Source organism: Peromyscus eremicus, chromosome 4 (genome assembly GCF_949786415.1).
Source record: "Peromyscus eremicus chromosome 4, PerEre_H2_v1, whole genome shotgun sequence".
Lineage (NCBI taxonomy): Eukaryota > Metazoa > Chordata > Mammalia > Rodentia > Cricetidae > Peromyscus > Peromyscus eremicus.
This window is the reverse complement of record NC_081419.1, coordinates 13,132,495-13,153,691: the sequence shown is the minus strand read 5'-3', so window position 1 is coordinate 13,153,691 and position 21,197 is coordinate 13,132,495. Positions and strand designations below refer to the sequence as shown.

At 43.2% G+C, this 21,197-nt stretch overlaps 1 protein-coding gene and 1 pseudogene across 1 annotated transcript in view; one reads left to right on the top strand and one right to left on the bottom strand.

The window, feature by feature from the left end:
* The first annotated feature begins 1,125 nt into the window (after positions 1-1,125).
* Ppp6c (protein phosphatase 6 catalytic subunit) overlaps positions 1,126-21,197 on the top strand; it is a 34,448-nt gene continuing 14,376 nt past the window's right edge. Inside the window, exons 1-2 of the mRNA XM_059260244.1 lie at positions 1,126-1,345; positions 16,397-16,492. Coding sequence (XP_059116227.1) covers positions 1,271-1,345; positions 16,397-16,492 — 171 coding nt within the window. The 5' untranslated portion in view covers positions 1,126-1,270. The remainder of the gene's footprint in view (positions 1,346-16,396; positions 16,493-21,197) is intronic.
* Positions 12,946-15,891, bottom strand: LOC131909706 (protein dpy-30 homolog; annotated as a pseudogene).

Sequence of the window (21,197 nt, the reverse complement as noted above, 5' to 3'; positions counted from 1 at the left end):
TAGAGTGTGGAGATAAACAGATAGAAAATAAAGAATAGCCTTGAGAGGGCCTGGAACCTATTCCAAAGAGCCCTGTCTCTGCCCCAGGTTATTTATAGAGACGCCAAGGGGTAGAGCAAAAGACCTCCCCCCAGCACAGCCAAGTGCAGACCATCTCAGACACCTGCACTCAGGCCGGTAGTCCAATCATCCTCTCTATGCAGACCTGCTGGGTAAAGCCACGAGGAACCTGAAAATAGGCTCCCACAGGTAGCCTAATTACCTACAAGTATATCTATACTTAGTTGCTGCTCAATATACAGTTGTCAAATGAACTAGTGTTAAAGCTACATTAGGTGTCAAGAACTGTTTTTGGTGTTTTGTTTTGTTTTTGATTTTTCAAGGCAGGGTTTCTCTGCCTTTGGTGCCTGTTTTGGATCTCGCTCTGTAGACCTGGCTGGCCTAGAACTTAGAGATCCGCCTGGCTCTGCCTCCCGAGTACTGGGATTAAAGGAGTGTGCCACCGCCGCCTGGCCAAGAACTGTTCTTGACACTGGGATACGACAAAAACCAAATAAAGTGAAAACAACAACAAAACTCTTCCTGCTCCCTCGTGGGGCTCATATGTTTAATTAAGTCAGTAGCCTTCCAGTCTAGGCTCCACCTTTTTTGTTTCCTTTGATATTTGGGGCAAGTAACACGTGCAAGCTTTGCACTCCTATCAGTCTTACAAGAATTAAAGAGGGAAAAAAGCGCGCCAGTATTTGTACAGAATTTAGCATAAATGCTTTAATTTTTTTTTTCCTTTTCTTCCAAGATGGAGAATTGAGGGTGTGAAATCTGTTTCACACGTCTAGGCTAGGTCTAACTTTAACTGAAGATGCTGACAGGGTGCTTTACTGGGTAGGGTTGAGAGCCAGGGAATACCTAGTCTTCGTAATCTTCCCTTGGAAAAGCTTCATCTGGTTTCCTGGAGGTGAAGAGTAGGCGAGCAGGAGCATTCGGTTTCACTAAAACTACAAATCCCAGCACTCCCCGCGGCAGACAGCTACGGGTCCCGGCAGGTTTCGTCAACAGGACCCTCGGGTTCTCTTAGAGACCCGGAGTTCCGCCTGAGAGGGCGCGGGGCGTGTCCCGGCCCGGAAAGAAGCGAGTTAGGCTTCGACGTCGCTGCGCAGACGCCACTCACGGGTCGGACGTGACGTAAGGAGGGTTCCGGCTTCGGCCACCGCCGCTGCCTCCGGCACTACAGCTGCTGCCGCTGCCGTCGTCGCGTCTCGTTCTTCCTAAAATGGCGCCGCTAGATCTGGACAAGTATGTGGAGATAGCGCGGCAGTGCAAGTACCTTCCCGAGAACGACCTGAAGGTGAGCCCGGCCGGAGGCCGTCCTGTTTGCGAGGCAAGCCCCTTCCGGCTGTGGGGCGCCCGCCAGCCTGCCCGCCTCCCTCGGCCGGATCCCTACCGGGCACCGGGTCCTGGCGCGGCGGAGGGGCTCCGCGGTGTAAGGCGACCGGGTCCGACGCAGCGAGACGCCGAGAACCAGGGCAGCCCGAGTTCCCCGAATGCTGGAGCGGCTCCCTGAGGGGAGATCCCGGGGATGTGCGACCCCCTGGCTCCCTGAGGACTCCAAGCTCTAGCAGCTTTGCTCAAAGACTCACTCTTACACGCTGGGTTTCCCGGAGACGGAGCCCGGCCGAGCCCCAGCGGGCAGTGCTCTCGGGATGGGGTCCTCCCAGCAGAGGTGACAGGAGCTGCTGTCTGCTCCAGGGACGCGGATGGCCGCAGTGTGTTTTAAGTCCCTGAGAGGTGGGAAGCCGGTGGGCGGGATCGGTGTGACAGTACTAGGAGTGTGTCAGGTGGCCTCTGCTTCACCACTCCCCTAAATTGCTTCTTAGGAGTGTTAGCGTTCTTCTGATGATTCGGATGTGGATCCCATTTCTTAGTACGTTGTTGAGCTATTTAAGTGAACAAACGATCGCTTATCAAGAAGTTCAAATCCTTTTATGATCTCTGAGCTATTCCTGTATAACCCAAAGTGTCGTTTTCTTGGTTTTCCAAGGAGGTCTCAGTTCAAGTTAAGAGTGTTAAAGGAATGAATGTAAAGGAAGGAAGCCATTGGTGTACCACTGTTTTTAAACGTATTTTGCTTTTGCTGAAGCTAGTGCTTAGGTCCCCGTTGGTGTTTATCTGATGGTTGCTAATGAAGTTTTATTCTGTTAACTTTGATTTCCTGTGTAGTAAGTGCATAAACCCTCCATCATTTGAATTATTTTATGCTGTTTTTATAATTTTAAGTCAGGGGCTTAAAACAATTTTTTCAAGAAAAAAATTATCTTTTTGTTAATGAATTATATTTCTCCTAGGCAAGGTTTTGCTCAGTGTGTGTTTTCCTGTCTCATTTGGTACATGAAGTTGATCAGTCAACAAGTATGCCAAAATGTTTAAGACCACATGTGCTGTTTGTAAGAAAGTACCTAACTTGTACTTATATATTGATGTTATGTGTTACATGGTTGGTATTCATATTCAGCCACCTGCATCTTTCAGTCATTTGTCTTTTCTTTCTGCTTGGTAATTTTTTTTTTGTTTTGTTTTCTTTCTGAGATAGGATTTTAAGATAGAGAGATATCTCAGTGGTTAAGAGCACCACTGGCTGCTCTTTAGAGGACCTGGAAATTCTATTCCCAGCAAGGACATGGCGGTTTGTAACCTTCAGTAACTCCATTTCAAGGGATGTGATGCCCTCTTCTGGCTTCTACAGGCACCAGGCACACACCTGTTTCATAAACATACGTGCAGGCAAAAGTCATACACATAAAATAAAAATAAATCTTAAAAACAAAAGCTCATGGTGGCCTCCAACCCACTGTGTACCTGAGGATGACCTTGAATTCCTGTTCTTCTTGCTTCCCTTCCCAAATGCTGCAACCTAAACTACCATGGCTGGCTGCTCTGTTCTTTTTCTTTCCTTTTTTTTTTTTAAAATAAATAAGATTTATTTTTAATTAGTGTTTCTGGAAGAGGGGAAGAGTATGTGCACATGTTGCCTTTGGAGGTCAGAGGCATCAGGTCACCCTGGAGCTGGAGTTACAGGCAATTGTGAGCCACCAGATATGAGTGAGGGAAACTGAACTCTGGTCCTCTGTACAATCTTAAGTGCTGAGCCATCTCTAAAGTTCTTAGTGCTTTGCAGACACACATACACATACATACACACACACACACACATACGCAACACGCATGCGCACACACACGATATCATATAGCCCAAGCTTGCCTTGAACTTCTGGTTCTGCTTCTACCTTAATAGTGGTTTACTTTATTTTATTGTGATGTGAGGGTTGAAAAGATTTATTTGTTATTTTTATTTATGTATTTGTATTTGTACCTGTGTGAATTTATGTGCACCATGTGTGTGCTGGTGCTAGAAATCAAACCTGAGTCGTCTGCAAGAGAAGTAAGCTCTTTTAATGGCTGAGCCATTTCTCCTATTGTGTGATTTATTTTTATTTGTTTGTTTTGTTTATCAAGACAGGTTTTCTCTTTGTATCCCTAACTGGCCTGGAACTCATTATAGACCAGACTGGCCTTGAACTCAGAGATTCACCATGTGTCTCTATAGGGGTATGTGCAGACACCCTCAGAGGCCAGAGGCATTAGATCTCTGTGGAGCTGCAGTTACAGGCAGCTGTAAGCATCCTGACATGGGTGCTGGGAATAGAACACAGGTCTACAAAAGTAGTATGTGCTCTTAACCACTTCATCATTTCTCCAGCCCCACATGTATCTGTTTCTCACTAGACTTCCACACACTTCCCCTAAGTTTTTTCTTAACTACCAGAAGGAAAAATTTCTAAATTTTCTGTATATCCGTAGAATTCACCCCCGCCCCCTTTCCTGGAAACAGTTTTATCATATTGATTTTTTTTTTTTTTTTTTTTTTTTTTTTTTTTTTTTTTCCGAGACAGGGTTTCTCTGTGTAGCTTTGCGCCTTTCCTGGAACTCACTTGGTAGCCCAGGCTGGCTTCGAACTCACAGAGATCCACCTGGCTCTGCCTCCCAAGTGCTGGGATTAAAAGCGTGCGCCACCACCGCCCAGCTTTTGTTGAGGTTTTACCCTGTAGTCCAGTCTTGACTGGATCTCAGCTATGTAGCCCCAGCCTAACCCTGAGCTAGCTGCAGTTGCAATATTCCTGCCTCAGTCGCCTGAGTGTTGGAATTACAAAGGCGTGCCAGCATTCCTGACTATCTAGTGTTTATGAAATTCAGTTTTAGTCATTCTTGGTGGCAGATGTGTTTAATCCCAGCATTCAAAAAGAAGAGGCAAGTGGATCTCTGTGAGTTTCAGGCCAGCCTGGTCTACATAGTGAGTTCCAGACCAATCAGGGCTGCACAGTGAAATTCTATCTCAAATATAGATAGATAGATAGATAGATAGATAGATAGATAGATAGATAGATAGATAACTGAAATATAGATAGATAGATAGAAAGAAAAAGAAAGAAAGAAAGAAAGAAAGAAAGAAAGAAAGAAAGAAAGAAAGAAAGAAAAGAAATTTTGTGTTCCTTGGCATAAAGTACAAACTAAAAATAGGTAAGCCAAGGAAATAGTCTAGGGGAGTTTATGTTATGTGTATGAATGTTTTGTCTGATGTATGTATCTGTATCATGTGAATACCTGGTGTCTGAGGGAGAAGCGGGCTTCTAGAATTAGAGTTTCTGGGTGGTTGCAAGCCACATGTGGGTGCTGGGAATTGAACCTAGGTCCTCTGCAAGAGCAACAAGTGCTCCTAATCACTAAGCCGTCTCTCCAGCCTTGATTCTTAAAGAAAAAAATTTGTGTAATTTTTATTTATTTTTATTTTATGTATGTAGATATTTTACTTGCATCTATGCCTGTACCATATGCATGCAGGGCATAAGAGGATTCTCTTGGGACTGGAGTTACAGATGGTTGTGAGCTACTATGTGGGTGCTGAGAATTGAAACCAGATCCTCTGGAAGAACAGCCAGTATTCTTAACTGCTGAGCCATCTCTCTAGCCCCTAGCAGTGTCTTTTTTTGAGGTCTTAATGCCAAAATAAAAGATTCTATCAGAGGAAAAAGAGAAATAATTGGAGACACTTAATATTACCGGAAAGATCCTTGTGCTTGCTAGACAAAACCTCTGTCACTAAGCTATAACCTGAGTCCTGTAAATTCATACCTTTTTTACCCTTAATTTTGGGGAGAAGCTTAATTCTGGAGAGATGGCTCAGAGGTTAACAACGCCTTCGTTCAAAACCATCACCCACATGGCAACTCACAACCATCTGTAACTCCCCAGAAGATCCAGTGACCTCTTCTGGCTTCCTTGGGCCTATGGTGCACAGATATACATTCAGGCAAAACACTCAAACACATAAAATAAAAATGAATAAAATCTCAAAAAAAAAAAGTATTTGGGGAAGGAAAGGGGCTCTTAAGTTGGTAGAATATTTGCTTAGAATAAATGGAGCACTTGACTTGATCCCCATCATGAATAAAACCAGAGTTGGAGGCAGAGGCAGAAGGTTTAGAACTTCAAGGCAATCCTTACCTATGTAACAAATTTGAGGGTAGCCTATGTGTGCTACTTGAGACCCTGTCTCAAAAAAATAAAAAGTGAGGAAGGGTTCTATAGCTATAACATTGAGATTATCTCCTCCCTCCTTTCCTCCCTCTTCCCCCTCCCTCTTTTCCTCCTTCCTTCTCTCCCTCTCTTCTTCTCTTCCTCTCTCTCTCTCTCTCTCTCTCTCTCTCTCTCTCTCTCTCTCTCCTGTCTCTCTCCTCTCTCTCTCCTCTCTATCTCTCCTCTCTATCTCTCCTCTCTCTCCTCCCTCTCGTTTTTTGAGCCAGGGTCTCCCTATGTGGCCCTAGCTGGCCTTGAACTCACAGCAGTTATTCTGCATCAGCCTTCCTAGTTCTGGGATTACATGTGTGCATCACCTTGTCTGACCACCATGCCAGGCCACATTATGCTTTTTTTTTGTAATGCTAGAAGAATATTTTCTAAACCCTTTTTTATAATGTCTGGTGTCTTGTTTGTCTTTTTGACTTCAGAGTCATATTCTCCTGTGTCATCCTAAAATATTCTGTAGTAATTCTGCCTAATATATACATAATGCCTTCAACTTTATAGTAGCTACATTTTTAAACATATAAAAAAAAAGAGAGATAGGAGAGATAGATGCCATTAAGGGTGTGTACTGTTCATGTAGAGGACCTGAGCTTGGTTCACAGCACCTAGGCTGTACTGCTGGCAGCCACCTGTAATTCCAGCTACAGGGGGTCCAACACTTACTTTGCCTTCCTCAGGAATCTGCACTTATGTGTGCATACCACTTCTCAACATACGCACACGATTAAAAGTAAAATAAAGCTAGCCATGATGGTGCATGTCTTCAGTCATAGCACTTGAGGGAGAGGCAGGCATATCTCCTGTGTTCAAGGCTAGCCAGGCTTTGTTTCAACAACACAACCTTGTTTCAAATAAAATAAAATAACAAATTAAAATAAAATATATCTTGGGGCTGGGGAGGTAGCTCTGCAGTTCAGAGAGCTTGATGCTGTTGCAGAAAAAAGACCTGAGTTTGGTACCCAACACTTTACCCACAGTGGGTGATTCACAGCTGCCTATAGCTCCAGCTCTAGAGGGACCCAACACCTCTTGACTCTTTGGGCACCTGCACTCACGTGCACAGACCTACACACACATATAATTTAAAAATAATAAAAATAAATCTCTTTTAAAAACAGGTAAAATGAATATTTATACCAATTTCATTATGAGATGTATGTGTGAAAGAGAGACAGAGAGACACAGAAACCAGGGCCTTGCATATACCGGAAAAGAACTCTTACTACCAAGTTTATCGATCTATCTTGTTCGTGTGTGTGTGTGTGTGTGTGTGTGTGTGTGTGTGTGTGTGTGTGTGTTTTAAGAAAGGTTTCCAGACTTAGGTTAGTCTTAAACTTTGGTGTGGCTAAACCTGGCCTTGATTCCCCATATTCCAGTGTCCATCTTTCAAGTACTGAATTTAGAGGTGTGGAACGCCATGCCTAACTATTTCCTTAAGTAGCCCCTTGTGTCAAGTAGTAATCATGTGAGTACCAAGGGTAGACTTTAGATGCATCCCTCTCCCTTTGGACATCTCTCAATATAAAAGAGATTGGAAAGAGAAAGAGATGATCATTATACAGTGTGGCAGGTGCTCTAATAGAATGCTAAACACAAGGCCTTGAATGTGAGTTTCATTTTCTGTTTTTGAGACTAGGTCTCAGCTTACAGCTGGCATTATTTACAGCAGTCTTCCTGCCTCTGCCTCTCTGGTACTGAGATCACAGATATGCACCTGATTACGCCTGTACCCCTGTCCCCAAAATGTTTATGAATAGTAGAAAAATGTGATTTTGAGATGTTGTTAATATGTGGCTAACTAAAAGGAAAAGTCAACTTAGAGCAAACTATTACAGCGATACATTCTTTTTCTTCTTATTTTTGAAACAGGGTCTCATTATGTGCCCTGACTGGCCTGGAACTTGCTAGGTAGCCAAGGCTGGCCTCGAACTCAAGAGAGATCTACTGGCCTCTGTCTGCCAAGTGTTGTGATTAAAGGTGTGGGCCTCTATACTTGGCTATAGAGATATACTGTTACATGTGGTAAGAATCTGACAAAATCTTAAAGATATCTGAGTGGATTTTTCTGATTATTCTGAAGAAATACTATTGAGGAATTTCTTTTTTCTTTTTCTTTTCTTTTCTTTTTTTTTTTTAATTTGGTTGTTTGTTTTTTCTTTTTTTGTTTATTTTTCTTCCAAGACAGGGTTTCTCTGTGTAGCTGTCCTGGAACTCACTCTGTAGATCAGGCAGACCTCAAATTCAGAGATCCACCTGCCTCTGCCTTCTAAGTGCTGGGATTACAGGCATGTGCCACCACCTGGCCTCTTGAGGGATTTCTAAAGGGAGGTAAAAGGGAGGTTTTCGAAATAGTATTCTACCAACGTTGTGGACCTTGGATTGGAATGGGGCATAACTGTCATAAAAGGGGTGTAATGTCAAAGGCCTGTAATACCAGCACCTAGAAGGTAGAGGCAGGAAGGTCACAAGTTCAAGGTCTTCTTCAGCTACATAAAGAACCTGAGCCACATGAGACCCTATCTCAGACAGACAGAAAAGAGCAATATATTTGAGGATCAAGAGGGGACAGGGAGATGGGGCAGAGGATCGAATGGGAGCCCATGTATGTGTGTTTTGAGGAAGAAGTAGAGAAGAGAAATAAGATCTCCTGAGAGTGGGGCCGTGAATCTGTTACTGTCTGAGGATTAAGAGTTAACTGAATATGATAGGGAGAGGAACATAATTTGCCCTGAATTTGAGATAAGACAGAGAGAATCTTTTTTAGATTGTGACCATTTTGAACAGTAAGAGAAACCATGTTTTCCACAAACAAAACACTGTAAGCAAAGCTCTGAAGGCTTTGGGAGAAGAGCAGCATGTGTCTTATCCACAGTGTGCCTGGGCTCTGTGAGGCCACTGCAAGTGCAGTTGCTGAGCTGCAAAGGGTGTATACTCAAGTTTCATAGACTTTTCTTTATTTTGTGGGTACTTGGTAGGAACTTACATGCTACTTCTGTTATTCTGCTTTGTAGTACTAGAGATTGAATCCAGGGCCCCTTGATTGTTAGGCAGTTCTCTGCCACTGAGCTCCTGCTGAATCAAAGAGATAAAAGGCAGTGCTTTGGCTCATTTGGATCTGCAGAAGCAGCATTCATAAGAAGCAGTTACGATTGTACTCTAGTTAGCACACCGGGGTTGGATGAAGGATTAAGGATCCTGCTTAAGTAGTTGACATGTCTTCTCCAGACACTCAGCCTTTGAGATTGACAAAGTTTCTTAGTTGACATTCTTTAGTTTATGGTGCAGGGAGTGTGGACCAGTTACTAGTCAGGACTAGCAGTTCAGGAGTCATTACAGACTAGGAGATCCAGCCTCAGTTTGGGCATAAATTCTGGCATATTAGAATATGGGAACCATGGAGCCTTTCAGGATTCCACTCAGGATTGTGATCTGCTTCAAAATGTTTATTAAATGATAACTTACAGAAAGGATAGCGATATTTTCCAAAGATGTGCTCAATGGAGCAGTGAAATAGAATAAATAAAGGAAAAACAAGTCAGAAAATAAGGTAAGATGGAGACAGCAGTGAAAGTATAAAATAAAAGCTTCAATGACCAGGTCATTTCCTAAAGGTTAGACAAAAGCATTCTAGAAGCTGACTAATTTTAGAACTAAAGTTTTTAAGATGATAAAAACCAAGAGCTACTCAGGAAATCACCCTGATAGAGGGAACAGAGGCATTCCTCTCCTAGGTCCTCCCTAAAGGCTACTGTTTGGTCACAGTATCTTGTGTGTCTTATTTATAGTCCACACAGTAACAAGCTCCATAGAGGCTTTAGTCGATAATGAAAACCTGTTACTACAGATTGATTGCATGGCAATAAAGTATAATTTGGGGGAGAAAAAAAAAAAAAACAGTGGAAAAGGAGGGTTAAGACTAGGCTTCTTAAACTTTCTCACCCAACAACCCTTTTTTGTCCAAGAGCTTTATGAAACCCCAGCTTTACAGGTCTATAAGTATAGCCAGACATTTTTGTTTGTTTGTTTGTTTTGTTTGTTTGTTTTTCAAGACAGGGTTTCTCTGTGTAGTTTTTGGTGCCTGTCCTGGATCTCGCTCTGCAGACCAGGCTGGCCTCAAACTCAGAGATCCGCCTGCCTCTGCCTCCTGAGTGCTGGGATTAAAGGCGTGCACCACCACCGCCCGGCTAAAAATTACTTTTAAAATTACTTTAAAAGAAGTCCTTGGAAGCCAGGCAGGTGTGGTGGTACGCATCTTCAATCTCAGCCCTCAGGAATTAGAGGCTGGTGGATCCCTGAGTTTGAGGCCAGCCTGGTCCACAGAGTGAGTTTCAGGACAAGCAGAGCTACACAGAGAAACCCTGTTTCAAAAAATAAAGTTACTACTAATAATAATAATAAAATAAGTCCTTTGGTATCTTTGTAATTTTATCACTTATTAAAATGGAAGGAAATTTACATACTAATAAAATGGATGTGCTTGTTTATAAGTCTGTAAGTTTATAAGTCTTGGCTGAATATTTGATATTGTAAGACAACATTTTCAGCATTGATGGACATTTTGATTTTATAATGATGAGAACGCCACTATATTTTTACATATTACAGAATGACAGAACTATCTCAGAAATTGTTGGAAATTCTGCCTTAATCCCAAATCAAAGTTAATTTAGTGACTTTAAAAAATGAAACTAAGGCTGGACATGGTGGTATGTGCCTTTAATCCCAGCAGTCAGGAGGCAGAGGCAGGAGGATCTCTTTGAGTTCAAGGCCAGTCTGGTGTACATAGGGTCTTACAGGACAGTCAGGGCTCTAAAAAGTCCCCATCTCAAAAAAAAAGAGGAAGGAAGATTTGAAACTAAAGTCAACCACTCAAGCAGTGATTTTTGTTTTTTCATTGTTTTTAGTTTTTACTTATTTTTTTGTTTTTTTGAGACAAGTTCTTAAATAGCCCAGGTTGGTCTCCAACTATATAGTTGAGGATATCCTTGAAGTCCTCATTCTCTGTCTCTACCTCCAAGCACTGGGATTATAGGGTGCTGAGGATCAAGCACAGGGCTTTGCATGTGTTTGCAGATACTCTGCTGAATGAGCTACATCCTTAGCCCTGCCTTAAGTATATTCTAAACTTTTTGTATTTGCATTTGTTTTTAAAATCTTATATTGTACTGATCGCTTCAGTCCTTTATCATACTACTTTAATTATAATGGCCTTGGAATATGCTTTAATAACTGATGTGTCAATAACTTTAATATTGGTATTATTTTCCAAAATTAGTCTAGTAAATTTTACAGGGTTCCCCCCCCCCCCAACAGATAAAGTTAGTACAGTTTTTACATCCTCCTGCAACCCGATCCTGCCAAGGAAATCGCTATGTTAACTAAAATTTTGTTAGGCTTCCATATTAATGAAAAGAGGCATTTGCAGTCTAATGTGTTAAGCAGTGTTTAGCAAGCAATGAACTTTTCATAGCTGTCTTCTGAAATGTGATCTCCTCTAGGAGGTGGCAGAGTACTGAGTGTTGCCCACAGTGAAAAGCACTTTCACTCAGGCTCTCCCTGAACGTTTTTATTATGTTTTTATTATCCTCTGTTTCTCTCTGAAACACTTGACTCACTGTAAGCTTAAGCTACTTATGAGAAGTCATAGAGTGAAGTCAGCAATGAGACCAAGATCTGACCGCAGTTTGCTGTACTGTTCTAGACTTAAGAACTGTTAGCCAAACAAACTCCATTTACAGACTAGAGGTGCATACATGTTTTAAATGAAAGAGCTACTATTGGTGAAATTATTAAGGCCACTCCACGTAGTTAAATGGGAGGTTATTTAGTGGTGTAACTTACAAGTGAAGGGATAGGTAGGTTGCAAGGTCTGGGAAAGGTGTGTTGCAGTCCGGCGGTGTTCTCTGGAGAACTCTGCTCGGTCTACCTCCAGCGTTCAGGGTCCTCTCTTGGCCCTGCCTTGTAGGTGTGACAGTTACCAAAGCCTCAATGGGGATTGGAACTTCCAGATCAAGGTTGGAATGGCTACCCACTACAAGCTACTCTAGACCTAATGCTTTTCTCCAGTAAAAAACACCCCTTTCTGCAGTTAGAACAGAATCCATAGTTATGTTTATAAATCAGATTGTATAAAATTTAAACCAAAAATAATCCAGGGTAATCCCAGATACGTGAAAAGAACATAAAAGAAAGAAAACATGTTGATGAACCCCAAGGCAGAGAACATATTTATCAGACTCTCCTCATTCCTTCTTCTTGGGAGCAAAGTACCTGTAACTGTGCCTCAGAGGAGAGCTTCTACCCAAGGATTGACACAAGAGTTGTGAGGCACCGAAGTCATCTCTTTCTTTGATGATTTTATTTTATTTAGTTAATATTTTGAAACAGGGTCTTACTGTAAGCCCCTGGCCAACCTAGAACTCACTATGTAGGCCAGGCTGGCCTCTGCCTCCCAAATGCTGGAATCAAAGATGTGTGCCATCACCACCACCCCCAGCTAACTAAAATTAATTTATTTTTATTGTGTGTATACATGTATCATAGTGCAGAGGACACCTTGCAAGAGTCAGTTCTCTTGTTTCCTCCATGTGGCTTCTAGGGATCAAGCTCAGGCCTGCCCTTGTCCACTGAGCCATCTTTTCTGCCCCCAAAGCCATATTTAATGATCCTAGAGACTTCTGGTGACACACGGCATTTAGTATACAGCCATTTCCTATTTCTCCTTCAGTCACAAAGATGTCAAATTCAGACATATTCACAACCAGTAGACAAGCTTCTAGAAAGAGGTTCCTTGCTGACAGGATTTATAAAGTACTGTGCTGCTCTCACATAGGCCAGATTCACCTGCTTCCTTCCATGGTGAATGAACTGAGTCCCAAGACAATGCCAAGAGCACCTCCTTACATAAGAACAGTCCCTCTTGTTGCCTTTTAAAAATTTTAATTTGTGTATATGAGTGTTTTGTCTTCATGTATGTCTGTGCCTGGTGCCCTAGGTGTCCCTGGACTGGAATTACAGATGATTTTGAGATTGTGAGCTGCCATACAACTCCAGTTTTAACAGTTTATTTTGAAAATAAAATAAAGTAATAGGTAATTTAAAAACAAAGTTATAGGCAATTTAAGAAAAGTACACAGATGCTAGTCATTAAATAAGTATACTCATTAAATAAATACAATGATTAAATTAGATCAGGGGAGATGAGGGTTTGTACTCTTCTGCAACTCCAGAGATGAGATCTGCTGTCCTGCAGGTTCTTCGACTTCCAGAGTGGGGAGGAAAATCATGGCAATTAAAGCTACCTTGTAATCATGTAAATCTACAGTAGCAACCAAATGCTGGAAACTTGATGGAATTTGGTGGTCTTTCCTTTGCAAGCACAGCAAGTCCCTGTAATAAGATAGGTACAGTTGTATGATCCATAGGCACAAGTTAGCAATGACTGTAGATCCATTTTCTGGTTTTGGTGACTTTTTTGCATTAACTTCATTTTTGACTATCCTGCCAACATTGTCTGTGAGGCAATACTCTAAGGATTTCCTGCAGCCTGAGTCTGCCGCCTCATCTGCTCTGACTCGACAGTGGACCCTATAAACCAGTCAACTGAATACTGGTCCACTCCAATGCTGTCAGTTCCTGGGAGCCCAACAACCACACCATCAACTCCTGGCCCCTTGCTTACTTGCTTGGTTTTTTTGGGGGGCGGGGGGATTACTTGCTTGCTTGCTTGCTTTGTTTTGAAACAGGGTCTCTCTACATGGATGTGGTAGTTGAATGTAATTGGCCTCCTTAATCTCATAAGGAGTGGCACTATTAGAAGGTATGGCTTTGTTGGAGGAAGTGTGCCACTGTGGGGGCAGGCTTTGAAGATTCTTATACTTGGAATACTGCCCACTGAGTCAGTCGACTTCATATTGCCTACAAGGTGTAGGACTCTTAGCTATTCCAACACCACATCTGCCTGCACGCTGCCGTGCTTTTCATCATGATGATAATGGACTGAACTTCTGAAACTGTAAGCAAACCACCTCAATTAAATGTTTTCTTTATAAGAGTTGCCATGAGCCAGGCAGTGGTGGCGCACGCCTTTAATCCCAGCACTCAGCACTCGGGAGGCAGAGGCAGGTGGATCTCTGTAAGTTTGAGGCCAGCCTGGCCTACAGAGTTAGTTCCAGGACAGGCTCCAAAGCTACACAGGGAAACACTGTCTGAAAAAAAGAGAGTTGCCGTGGTCATGGTGTCTTCTCACAGCAATAAAATCCTTAACTAAGGCAATGGCCCTAGCTGGCCTGGAATTCTCTGTATAGACCAGGCTGTCCTGGAACTTACTGAGATCCTTTTACTTCTGCACCTAGAGTGCCAGGATTAAAGGTGTGTGCTACCACACCTGGCTCTTCCTTTTTTCTAATTACATTTTTAGTTATTTATTATGTGCTTATGTGTGTTTATTGGTCCTCTCCTTCCATCGTATGAATCACAAGTATGGAACTCAGGTTGTTAAGCTGGGTGGCAAGTGCCCCATTTTGCTGAACCAACTCTTTAGGCCCCTGTTCTTCATTTCTATGATTTTTTCCATTAAAGAAATTTATGTAGGGTCTAGAGAAATGGTTCAATGATTAAGAATGTAATTTTTATAGCTAGGTTTGGTGTTACACTATAATGTTAGTGCTTGGGAAGTGAAGGCAGAGGATTGGTTCATAGTCTGGTGCACAGCTAATTGAGGCCAGTCTGAGGTACATGAAACCCTATCAAACAACAGCAGCAAAATAATTGTATGTAAATGGAATCATATGGTATGCTTCAAATACTTTTCTGACAGTGTAAATCCCTTGAAATTAATTCAGGTTATTGTGTATAGTTCATTTTAGAGTAGTAGTCTATGTTATACAAATGAATCACAATTTTTATATGAACTTAGTATAGTTCTTGGGTCATATGATGAGTACACACTTTTAATTTACCTTTTTTTTTTTTTAAGATTTATTTATTTATTATGTATACAGCATGTATCCCTGCAGGCCAGAAGAGGGCACCAGATCTCATTACAGATGGTTGTGAGCCACCATGTGGTTGCTGGGAATTGAACTCAGGACCTCTGGAAGAGCAGTCAGTGCTCTTAACCTCTGAGCCATCTCTCCAGCCCTTACCTTTTTTTTTTTTAAACTTATTAATTCTTTGTGGTTTTCACATCATGCATCTCCATCCCATTCATCTCCTCATCCCTTCATATCAACCCTCTGCCTTTGCAACCATCCCCACACACAAAAAAAATAAAATTAAATTAAATTAAGAGAAAAGGAAAAAAAAATCTCATCGTGGAAGCTGTAGTGTTATACAGTATACCCTTAGTCCATATCATATATCTTTGTGTGCAAGTGTTCATTGCAGTGGGTCATTGGTCTGGTTCAAGGCCTCTAGTTTCTGCTACATTATTGAAACTGGGCCCTTACTAGAACTCCTCTTGAATATCCTGTTGTTGCCCTGTGTTGTGGAGATCCTGCAGCTTTGGATCTTCAGGACCGCTCCCTTCATGTGCTCTAGCAGATCATAGATGGGTGGATGCTGGGGTGGGCCAACTCATATCCCTGGTTCTGGGCCTGGGTGGTTGCAGGGTTGGTCAGCCCACCAGCTCTTCCCCCATCCTCACCACCAGGGTGAGCTCTTCAGCATTGCCCCAGCTAGTTCACCCTAAGCAACAAGCAGCAAGGGGCGTGGCCAGTTCTGCTTTCAGACCCTCAGGGCCTGCTCACCCACACCCATACCACCAGGGCCAGCTCTACTGTGTTGCCCAGGCAAGGTGCAGGGCCAGCTCTTCTGAGTGCTGAAGCTGGTGAGAGGCTGGGTCAGCTCACTCGCCTGCCACAGGTGGAGAGGGGCGAGGTGGGGAGGGCATCTTTCCCTCACCCGCCCCACCATGTCGGGGAGGGGGACTGGCAGAACCAGCTCTCTCACTCTCATCCTCTCAGGACCAGGTCCCTTGCACCTCTGTGTACAGGGTCAGCTTTAGAGTGCTGCTGCCAGTGAGGGGCAGGGTCAACTCTGTGCAGCCCTGTCCACTCAGCCTTCAGTGGTAACAGGAGTCATGGACCTAAACACAGACATCCACTATGGTAGGGCCACGTACCCAGGCAGGTGGCAAGCAGGCCACCCTTCTCAGTCTCCTCACCACCTTCACCTCTTCAGATCTGCCTCTCTCCACAGGATATGAATTCTGTCTCTCTTCCATACCCCACCATATATTTGCTCACCAGTCATGTTTCCTCTTAGCTGTCCCAGGTGGGCAGCTGCATGAGTGTCTTTCTGCTGCTCGGTCTTAATGGTACTGGGCAGGGTCCTGTTTTCTCCCCAGGCATGTGCTTTTGTCTGCTAATTTTTTTTTAAGTATCTCTTTTTATTGTTGTTTGAATGTATGATACACTTCTCTTACCTATCAAAAAGAAAGGGCTTGAGGTTGGGGGAGCTGGAAAGTTGGCTCAGTGGTAAAGAGCACTTGTTGCTCTTGTAGAGGACCTGGGTTTAGCTCCCAGCACCTACAAAGCTGCTCACATTAACTCTAGCTTAAGGGGATCTGAGGTGTTTTCTGACTTCCTTAGGTACCAGGCATACAAGTGGTACATGTAAGCAAAATACTCATGGCACATAAATTATTTTTTTTAAGAAGACTTAGTTTTTTCTAAATATTAGTCCTTGTATTTTTTATTTGACCCTTAGTTTTAATATTGTCATAGAAGTTGACATTTTCTTCCCTCTCTCCTTTCAGCGGCTGTGTGACTATGTTTGCGATCTGCTCTTGGAAGAGTCGAATGTTCAGCCGGTGTCAACACCAGTAACAGTGTGTGGGGACATACATGGACAGGTAAATTTCACAAGGAAGTTTTAGGGTTTATAGGGTCAGTGTCCATTTGTTTCTAACTTGTGCTGCAAAATAAAATGTAGCTGGTGATTTAGGTGGTGTTAGTTTTCATGCCATGTGTGGTTCTTGGTTCACTGTACTGGCAAATAAAAGCGGTAGTCAAATATTTCATGAACTTTGAATTCCTCTTGTAAAATATATAGACTGCTGTGGTGTTCTGTGGAGCAGTGTGGGGTGTCCCATTATGGTGGAAGATGCAAAATATAACATAGACACTCATAATAATTATAGTTAACAGGAGATGGTTTGGTTTTAAGTGCTTTCCTTGTTCATTCATTAATGTCTTATTAGAATCTGATCATTTCTTTAGTGAGAATGAGAATAGCAAAAGTTAAGAAAAGTAAATTATTGCAAGATTTTTGTAGCAAGTCACTGATAGAATGAGATAAAAAAGATTTAGTTCATTTTTTCATTGGCACTGTAGGACCTGGAATAGCTGCTAGCTTTTTTTTTTTTTTTTCATTTTTTTATTTTATTATTTTTAAGTGTGTGTGTGTGTGTGTGTGTGTGTGTGTGTTATGTAATGTCCATGTGTGTGAAGGCACCCATAGAAGCCAGAGGAGTTGGATCTCCTGGAGTTGGAATTCAGGTGGTAATTGTTGGTTTTAAATATGCAGTGCTGTTAGCGTGCGAGGAAAGGTCAGAGGGATGACAAAACCCAGTATCAGAGCTTTATTAGGAGAAAGGGGGACACAGAAGAGAGCATGGCCAGGCCTGGGGCAGAGACACATGTCGGAGGGGCAGAGGGAAGAAAGAGCAGAAAAGAAGGGAGGAGTCTGTGTCCGGGCTTTTTAAGGATGCCCCTGCACATGCACAGATGGGCTTATGGAGCTATACCACACATGCGCTGATTGCGTGACCGTGCTGCGCACATTTGTGCAATCATGCAGCACACTGATGAAGTAAGACATAAGACCCCTTGCTTAGCTGCTGAATGGCACATGTGTAGTCATATAGCTGGAGTGGCAGAATCCTAACATTATAGACTTTTTGCTTATTATAAAAAAGCGGGTGAACAGGAATAGGGGCATCAGTTCTCCCAGAAAACTGCTTCCAGCTGACTCAGTGGGCGTCGGTTGACTCTTGGGGGGGTAGGGAAGGGGGAGGCTTCTGAGGTAGACTGGTCCTGGGATGGTGGGCTGTCCTGCTGCCTTAGAGCTGTTCATCTTTCTTGGCTTGAGACTCTGGCTGCTTCTGTCTGACAAGATGCTATCTGAAGCAGATCCGAGCTGTCCAGGTAGATTCTCTGGAACTTGGAAAAGTTTTTAAACATATTAAGAAGCAGCCATGGGAAATTTAAAATCTTGAGCCAGTGACCATATTATTGTAATGTTTTAGTACTCTGCTTATATTGGTTAGTATTAGTGAGAGAGAGACCCGAGATAAACCTTATCAGAGACATTATTTTAAGGCACCTGTTTCCTTTATTAGTTTAGCATCCAGGAGACACAGGTGATCAATTGTTGAGAGCATTTAACAGTAATAGATTGTTATATTAAAGTCTGTTTTTTGCAGGGCCCAGACACTTTTTGGTCTGGGGGTGTAAATACCTTTAAACTGTTACCACCTGGGTATATCTGATGGTCCTTGGACTCCAGCTCTATGGTGATCCGTAACAATTGTTCATTAGAAGAGGGAACCAGGAAGGGGTGAGACCTCATTCTTCTGGAATTGGTGACAAGGATCCTATGTCCTCTGGAACTTGAGAGAGAGCAGGGCCCTGTTTGTGTCCCTGTGCATGAGAAGGAGAAGCACTGCTGACCTGTCTGGAGTGAGGCACATGAAGGGAGCAAATGAAACGAAAGCTCCTACCTTAGCTGGAAACTCTCTTCCCATTAGGTACCCCTGAAAGGACAATTAAATCTGGTGAGGTGGGTAAGGCTGTTCCCCTACCCCAACAATAGGGAAACAAGGAGAGGTGGGACCCCAAAACTCCCTCAGGACTGAGTAAGTGGCTCGGTGTCCAACAGGAAGGAAATGGATCGCCCCATTGCATCCTGGGTTTCCTGTGAGCCCGTGGCCAAGCCTAGGAGGTCTGCTGGAGGTCTTTGTTTAATGTCCCCATGCCACCAGGTACATGAGGTCAGTCAGCTGACCCGTTGTCTCTCTAGGTGGCACTTTGAACAAGTCTCAGTTGATGGCCCGGCAGAGCACACACTATCCCACATGGCCTTGTAAAACAGGGAGCTAGAAGCCCTTATGCAGCAGCTGTTCGGATAGTGTGTGCCAGCATTTGGCAGTTGGGGGGGTGGGCTTTTTCATCTCTCCCATGGTACACCTTAAATGCTACAGCTGAAACTTCCACCTGTGGGGTCAGAAGCTTTGCTCTCCAGATGCTTAAGTTTAGCCCTAATGTCAGGGAGCTCTGGGAGACAAGAGACAGATTTTATTTCATAACTTGAATTTTTTTTTTTCTTTTTTTTGATAGTTTGCTGGCTTGAGGACAGCTTTAGGAAGACCTGCCAGGAGGCAGGTTGTAAACTGATCTCTGGCTAGAGAGCCATCAGGATTATTATGATCCTAATGTGGGTTCTGATTGTAAACTTATTTGTATGCGTCCTAGCCTACTTCCTGACCTGTCCATGCTTAGCGGCCCACCCCGTACCAGAGAACAGAGCAGAGGTCAGTAAATGAAGGTTCTTTAGAGTCAGAGATTCCTCACTCGGGAATGCAAGTGGACAGGAAAGAAAGACTCAGAAAGGGAGGGAAAGTGTGGGGACAAGGTAACTCTTTTCATTTGCCTGTTCACTGGCAGAAGTTAGATAATTCCTGTGAAATACCAGGGTTGAAGCAGCCATTACATGGCCAAATTTACTGGTATCTGGGGATATTTAAGGCATTTCTCAGAAAAGGAGTGGGACCAAGAGGAAGAAGCCTCTATGTCCAATGACTGCAACCAAGTGGAAAAAAAAAAGTTAAAATAACAAATGGGATCCAAGACTCCCATCCCAGGCATCCCCGAGGGTAGGTAATCTGCGGACCGGCATAAATTAACAGTACAAGTTACCCACAGTACAAGTTATCACAGGAGGGGCAAGGGCTAGGGGTCATGCATACTGGAGGACCCCCCAGGAGTCCAGACAGCATTCAATACTTCGTCAAGAGAGAATATGTTGTGGTACGCAGCCTGAGAATCCCCCCAGGGGTCCAGCACGAGAAATATATCTCAGGCTACAGTCATGGCGAGGGATCAGAAAAGGAAAACTCACCAATCTGGTTAGCTGGTGTGTTGTGCGGGCAGTTGTAGGTCCAGTAACCCCTGGGTACAGGGTCTTGGACACAGAGCATTGGGAGAGCCTATTCTGTCACAGCACCAATGTTGGTTTGAAATAAGTGGCACTGTTAGTGTGCAAGGAAAGGTCAGAGGCATGACAAAACCCAGTATCAGAGCTTTATTAGGAGGAAGGGGGACACAGAAGAGAGCCTGGCCAGACCTGGGGCAGAGACACATGCAGGAGAGAAAGAGTGGGGGGCAGGGTGGGAAGGAAAGAGGAGTCCTTTTTAAGGATTCCCCTGCACATACACAGGTGGGCTTAAAGAGCTACACCATGCATGCGCTGATTGTGTGACTGTGCTGTGCGCATTTGCGCAATCACGCAGTGCACTGATGATGTAAGATGTAAGATCCCTTACTCAGCTACTGAACTGCGTATGTGCGGTCATACAGCTGGAGTGGCAGAATCCTAACAGTAGTGAGCTACCTAATATGGGAGCCAGTAATTAAATGCTGGTCCTCAGGAGGAGCAGTTCATGCTCTTAACTACTAAGCCATTTCTCCAGCCCCTACCTGCTGGCTTTTGTTTGTTTATAGGAATTCCAAAGCACTGACAAGAGGGTACACCTTAACATTAGATAGACCTTACTGTTAGTGTTCCATCTCTGTGTTAACTTTACCTGATTTTGTAGGACTTTGTCACTGGGAACTAAAAGCTCAAAAGCTTGTTCATAGCCTGCTGTGTACATACAGTGTAGTTGGGACTGTAGGACCTGGAATATGCTGTGAATAGTCTATCACACAGCTGACTGCCTTCAAGTTCCCTCCCTGATATGATGGTATGTAGGAGCAGAAATGTATCTAAATTGTTCCTGAGTAGAGGCTGCTTCATAAATAAAAACCATTTTGGCTACTTACAAAGATATTTCCTTTTTACTTTTTCAAGCAGTTTTCTGGATGATGAGGTTATAATAAGCCGGACATCTGTAATGCCAGCTCCTAAATAGAAGCCTCATGATATCATCTTTGATCTGTTAGCATTCTGTAAACTTTAGAGAATGGATTTCTTAAGTTTCCTTGTAACTCGCACCCCCCAATATAATTAACATTCACATTTTGTTGCATAAAGAATGTTAATTTAATCAGTACCTTAGCATATGTGTATTTTTTTTCCTTTTTTTTTTTTTTTGGTTTTTGAGACAAGGTATCAGTATATAGCTCTGGTTGGCCTGCAACTCACTATGTAGACCAGGCTGTTCTTCAACTCAGAGAGAGCTGCCTGCCTCTGAGTGGGATTAAAGTTGTGTGCCACCACACCCAGCAGCATGTGTCTAAAATGTTAAATAAATCAAGTAATCCAATGATCTTAACTGCAGAGCTATCTCTCCAGCCTCTCTTATGGTTTTTTGAGACACAGGTCTGGCCTGAAACTTG